Below are 6,253 nucleotides of genomic sequence, written 5' to 3' on the forward strand. Positions count from 1 at the left end.
CAGAGAAACAATTCAGTTTTTTTCAATTTTGCTATCAAAGCAACATTTGTTTCACTGTACAATCATACATCATTTCTTGCAGTTACATCATTTGAAGCAGCAACTAAAAGATTGTCATCTATAACAAACGACAGCCAGTCAAAAGAAAGATCACCATCACAGCTCCAGCGACTACTTATACACTACAAGTTCCACTTATGTGCAAACCTACAAGAAGGCCATGCTTCCGATTAGATTTGGTTGCATCACTTCCAGTTTGCTAACGGCATGTCTCTAGCAGCACATCTCATAACCTACAAAGAGAACATAAACCAACATAAGAATTTGAAACTTCTTCTAATTTGAAACTTTCGGTAAACGGTAAACTTGAGGTAAATTAGAAGTGAGGATATTGATTACAAGCAAGATGAAACGTAAACTAAGTCCTATTGTATTGATGGATCCCAACTTGTTTAAACTAGAGCAGATTGTTCAACTTGTACAATCTAGCAGTCTAAAAAGAGAGAAAAATGTTCATTCTCGGTTCCCATTAATTAGAACAGAAATGAATGACACTAATATAAGCAAGAACTTACAACAAAGTATAGCTTAAATATAATGTTAGGCACTGATAAAGTTATGTGATTTTTACGTGACTTAATAGGCACAAAATATGACTAATGAATCAGCACTGATAAAATGGAAGCAAGATTTTATTTTTCATGGAAACTGAAACCAAGCACAAGTTGCTCAATGGCACAAGGTAGTAAAACAGCTAGCTTCAATCGCGGGGCACTGATCAGTGCTAGAAATTGCACCATGATTCGGGAGACGGACCTGGAGAGGAAAGCTCCCTGGCCTCGGACACCTCTTCCTCCACTCGTCTCAGGACACCATTCCCACAGGCAAAGCAAGCACCTTAAGCCCTCTCGCCACAGATCCTCGAAGAGACCCACCAGGTAGGCCTCTGCAGCCTCCTGAAGGGCCAGCACCGCATGGCTCTGGAAGCGGAGGTCAGTCTGCACAGACAGAACAGGGTGGTGCTTTTAGTTTACTTGATTCATCATACTATAAGAGTTGAGATAACAGGAGCATAACAATGTAGTGCTGTACTGTGAAGTTTGAGGAGCATAACAATGTAGTACTGTACTGTGAAGTTTGAGGAGCATAAAATATATGAGACAATTTACTTGATCCAAAGTTTAAGGAGTATCTTATCAACTAGTAGTACTGTACTGTGAGACTTTCCTAAAGCAGAGTCTGTTACCAAACAGAGTGAGAACCATCAGAAGAACATAGATGGTATTTGAGCAAGCAACTCCAGTATAAATTTGAGCAAGCAATGGTATTTGTCAATGCTGGAGATACAGTCAAACTGTAATCACAAAGAATGATTGAGTCCATGGCCAGTCTGCTTCTGGTAATGTACTGCGCTGCACATTTCATTTAAGTTTACTTCAGCATGCAATATTTAAGAAGTTCCGCTTTACTGAAAAAATCTTATAAATGAACATATTTTTAGTCATCGAGCATATGTCACAGTACTAGTCATGATCTTTCAGTAAGCATCGATTGTGGAAACAGTAGCACTGGCTACTACGGCTACAGCAACACCAAGCAATTCAACGAAGCAACGACCACCATACAGAGCTAAGCACTGGCTACTATGGCTAGTAAGTGAGTCAGTCAAATAGCCCTACGTACTTCTTGTTGATATGCAGCAGTACTTCATTGATCTAGGGATTCTGATTCCACATAGCTGCCTGAAATGCTTGTATTAGCTAAGAGAAACCTAGCTTCGTGGTAATAAATCAAGCACATATGACACTAACATATGTGTATTTGCTATTTCAATGGTACAACAGAAATCTGATCAAGAGCGACAGATCAGGCAGCATACGCGTGCGGAGAAGAAGATAATCATAGACAAGCTACTATTGAATAGGATCATAAAGAGCCATCAAACCAGAACAGACTAGCTGTAATAGATAAAACATGCATAGATTAACCGATGAAACCATGCGGCATCAGGAATTCGCCTGGAAGACGGTAGGCCTAACCCTTCAGTACAAATTACAAAATAAACACAATATATACACGAAAATAGATAGGCTTATACATCAATCCAGAGACTCAACAAACGGCAGGAGCATATTTTCTTCATCAAAGAGATACTAGCGAGCAAATAGGTTCTGGCACATCTAAATCATCAATTATCTCACGGATCCCCATATAACTGGGGGCCATGCTTATCATCTGAGAAAAGAAACCTATCTTCCGGTTAAAACCAATCTACAATCCTAAGCCTATTAGAAAGATCATGTCTAGATAGAATTTTTTTACATGGCACACAAGCTACTTGGGGGAATCTATGAGCAGGAACTGACGGACTAGTACATAAAACATGCATAGATTTCGACCATCCATCCTGTGCACGAGCACATCCACCCATTAATTACAAATTAGTACCCGTGAAATCCTTACGAACTCGCCAAATCTTCACCGATCTAACCACAGATCGGAGCCAAATTCCACAATACTAGACGCCCAACTATCACAAAGCAGCACAGAAACGCGGATCTAGACGATACAGGGAGGAGAGGGGAAGGAATCGCCGTACCTTGAGGCAGTGGGGGAGGAGGATTCGACGAGCCCCGGGTCGATCGGAGACAAGATGGCGCGGAGCCTGGTGACGGCATGGCTCTTGGTGGGGCGGCGGATGAAGCACTGGTCGAGGGCGGTGGTGACGGAGCGCGCCTCCGGGGCTCCGGCGAGCACGTCGTCGATGGCCTTGTGCACGCGGAGGTAGTGGAAGAGGGCGCGGCCGTGGACGCCCAGCGGGTGGTCGGAGGGCAGGAAGCGGGAGAGGTAGTCGATGGCCTTGTCCCAGGAGCCCACGTCCACCAGCTCGGCCAGGTGCTTCAGGCACAGGAACACGTCCGTCTGGGTCACCAACCTGCGCGCGCGCGTGCGTTGCCTGGATCAAGAGATGCATTCGCAGAGGCAGGTTTGAAGGGGGGAGGGGGAGACACGACTGCGTGCTTACACATCCACGGTGCGGTTGAAGTTGTGGTGCCCGAGGAAGGAGATGAGCCGCCGCTGCCGGAAGCGCCGAGGCCAGGATGTAGTCATCCCTATCGACGAGGATGGAGCGCTCGGGCGTGGCGGATCCAGCCCCATTCCCGTCGGCGAAGTCGGATCTCCCGGCGGCGGCCTCGGCGGAGCAGGGAATCGGGGCGAGGGAGGAGGAGGGAGGTGGTGGCGGCGATCTGGAAGGGGAGGGGAGCAGGGAGCCGGGGCGAGGAGGGAGGGAGGAGGATTGGATCTGGCATCGGGAGAGGGGTTCCGGTTGAGGATGGATCGATGGATGTGGGATCTTGCCAGAGGGGAAGGAGGGAGGAGTAAAGCACGGCGATCTTGCCGGAGGGAAAGGAGGGAGGGGAAGGATGGATCTGCGAGGGGAGGGGAGGGTGGCGGCGAGGGGAGGGATCTGCGAGCGCTAGGGTTAGCTGAGAGAGCGGAGGGGTGGATGGACGGACGGATGGATGTATGGATGGATGGACAGATGTTTGCCATGTCACTGATCCATGCCACAGCTGGTTCCACCAATCAGAATTAAGCATTTTTTGTTTTTTCTCTTATAGTTTGTACCCTCTTATTCAGGCAAACATTTAACCTCTTATAGTTAGTTCAAATAAACCAATATTTTGTACATGTGTGTATTTAGGCATGAGAAACAATGTTGATTTGGGAGGTTTTCATTTTCTTTGCTCAAAAGAACCATTTTTCATTTTCTGAGTGACCAAAATGTGTTTTTTTTGTGAAGGACCTACCATGTGTTTCTTGCAAAATTGTACCAAATCATTTTTCTAAAATACTAGTCCATATTTAATGCACATTTGACCAAATGGTTGGGTGTAAAAAGTTTTGATCCACCTCTCGTGAAAAAGACAAATTCACGCCGATTCAGCTGGAAGCGGGTTAAATTTGAACTGTAGCTACCTTATAGTTTGCTCTTTATTTTTTCCAACAATCATTTCTAGGTACATAAGTATCTATTTAATCAGAGAAACACCAAAAAAATTCCAAGATCCAACCACTAGCAAGGAACGTTCATTCCCGCCGTTTTGACCGCATTTTGAAACGGGCATAAAAAATTCAAAAAAAATCAAAAAATTTGTAAATCGCATTGTGTCATTATATGTGGCCAAGTTCCCAGGAAAAATAATAAACTTGCAATTCGGCAATTATTTTAAAAAAGTGTTCTCAGAAATGAGCTATCATGCGTGAAGATTCATGGCTTTCGAGCCAAATGATCAATCTTATGGCCACATTCATGGCATAGTTTGTTCAAATGATCTCATATTGTGCACAAGGGTGCATATTGGAATGACAAACAATGTTGCCTAAAAAGTTTTCTTTTTCTTTGGACGAAAGAACCATTTTCCATTTTTTGAGTGCCCAAAAGGAGGTTTTTTTGTGAAGGACCTCCCAAATACTTTTTGCAAAATTGGACCAAATCATTTTTATAAAATACTAGGCCATATTTAATGCCCAATTGACCAAATGGTTGGGTGTAAAAAGTTTTTATCCACCTCTGGTGAAAAAGACAAATTCCCGCCGATTCAGCTGGAAGCGAGTCAAATTTGAACTGTAGCTGCCTCATAGTTTGCTCTTTATTTTTTCCAAAAATCATTTCTAGGTACATAAGTATCTATTTAATCATAGAAACACCAAAAAAATTCCAAGATTCAACCACTAGCTAGGAACGGTCATTCTCGCCGTTTTGATCGCATTTTGAAACGGGCATAAAAAATTCAAAAAAAAATCAAAAAATTGGGAAACCTTCGCATTGTGTCATTATATGTGGCCAAGTTCCTAGAAAAAATAATAAACTTGTAATACGACAATTATTTTAAAAAAGTGTTCTCAGAAACGAGCTATCACGTGTGGAGATCAATGGCTTTCAAGCCAACTAATCAATCTTATGGCCACATTCTTGGCATAGTTTGTTCAAATGATCTCATATTGTGCACAAGGGTGCATATTGGAATTCCAAACAATGTTGCCTAAGGGAGTTTTCATTTTCTTTGCACGGAAAATACATTTTCCATTTACCGAGTGCCCGAAAGGAGGTTTTTTTGTGAAGGAACTACCAAATAATTGTTGCAAAATTGGACCAAATCATTTTTATAAAATACTAGGCCATATTTAATGCACAATTGACAAAATGGTTGGGTGTAAATTTTTTTGATCCACCTCTCGTGAAAAAGACAAATTTCCACCGATTCAGATGGAAGTGGGGCAAATTTGAACTGTAGCTGCCTCATAGTTTGCTATTTATTTTTTCCAAACATCATTTCTAGTTACATATGGACCTATTTAATCATAAATACATGGTTTGTTGGCGATACGTCGAGGTTTGGGCGGTGGCCGAGGGCCCCAACTCTAGAGCGCGTAAACTCGCATGCCCGTCGCGTGGTCACCGCGTGACCGTAATGTTGTCATGTGTTCTGGGTGGCCTAGGCATGTCTAGTGGGTTAGGCACTCCCCAGGTTGGTGCTAGGAAGAAAATTACAACATAAGATTCTCACGAGGAGACCGATCGATGCTCAAACATGAATTAGCAGCCAAGTGTTTGATTAGCGGTACGGGAAATGCACATGGCCAATGGGCGTGAGTTTTGGCTGAGGATGATCATCTACTAAGGAGAATGTCTTCACAAATTTTTAGCTCAAAAGGAGGATCCTAGGTGGTACTTGCTTTGCAAAGTACCACGCTGGACAAAAATATGAATGTTGAAGCTGGGCTCAAAATAATGAATGGAGTGAGCTGAAATTTTGTGGAGGATGGTTATTTGGGCATAGGAAAGCATTGTAGAAAATTGATACCATTTGGACATGCCAGAGAAGTACTTCCTTCACAATGCTCTTCTATGGACAGAAACTTGGGAAAACTAGTGAGAGATATTGGATGAATGAAATGATCTCAAAATTGGTGTAGGTAAGTTACTTAGGTATGGTCATGCGCTGGTAAATTTTCAGATCATTTGGGTAAGCCTAGCTAGTACTTACTTCACAAAGCTTCTCTCGAGGTAGAAACTTTGGAAATTTCCCGAGAAAGATTTACTAGGAAAATTGAGCTGAATATTATCATGTGGCAATGATTTGGGTATATAAGAGTGCCCGAAAAGTTTGAGGGTAACAGGAGGGGTCTATATAACACTTGCTTTGCAACGTGCCAATTTGGCCATAAAATATAAATTGAACCTGGG

At 42.9% G+C, this 6,253-nt stretch overlaps 1 protein-coding gene across 1 annotated transcript; it reads right to left on the reverse strand.

Moving 5' to 3' along the window:
• Positions 1 to 245: 245 nt before the first annotated feature.
• On the reverse strand, positions 246 to 3,159 carry LOC147961847 (uncharacterized). Its single transcript, XM_087533966.1, has 5 exons — positions 3,026 to 3,159; positions 2,651 to 2,935; positions 1,093 to 1,123; positions 936 to 998; positions 246 to 293 (listed from the first exon to the last, which is right to left on the reverse strand). Exons 1-5 carry the CDS (start codon positions 3,157 to 3,159, stop codon positions 246 to 248), a joined length of 561 nt encoding a protein of 186 aa, XP_087390092.1.
• Between the last annotated feature and the right edge of the window lie 3,094 nt (positions 3,160 to 6,253).

Source organism: Triticum urartu, chromosome 7A, assembly GCF_056163025.1.
Source record: "Triticum urartu cultivar PI428250 chromosome 7A, HENAU_Tu73, whole genome shotgun sequence".
Taxonomy (NCBI): Eukaryota; Viridiplantae; Streptophyta; class Magnoliopsida; order Poales; family Poaceae; genus Triticum; species Triticum urartu.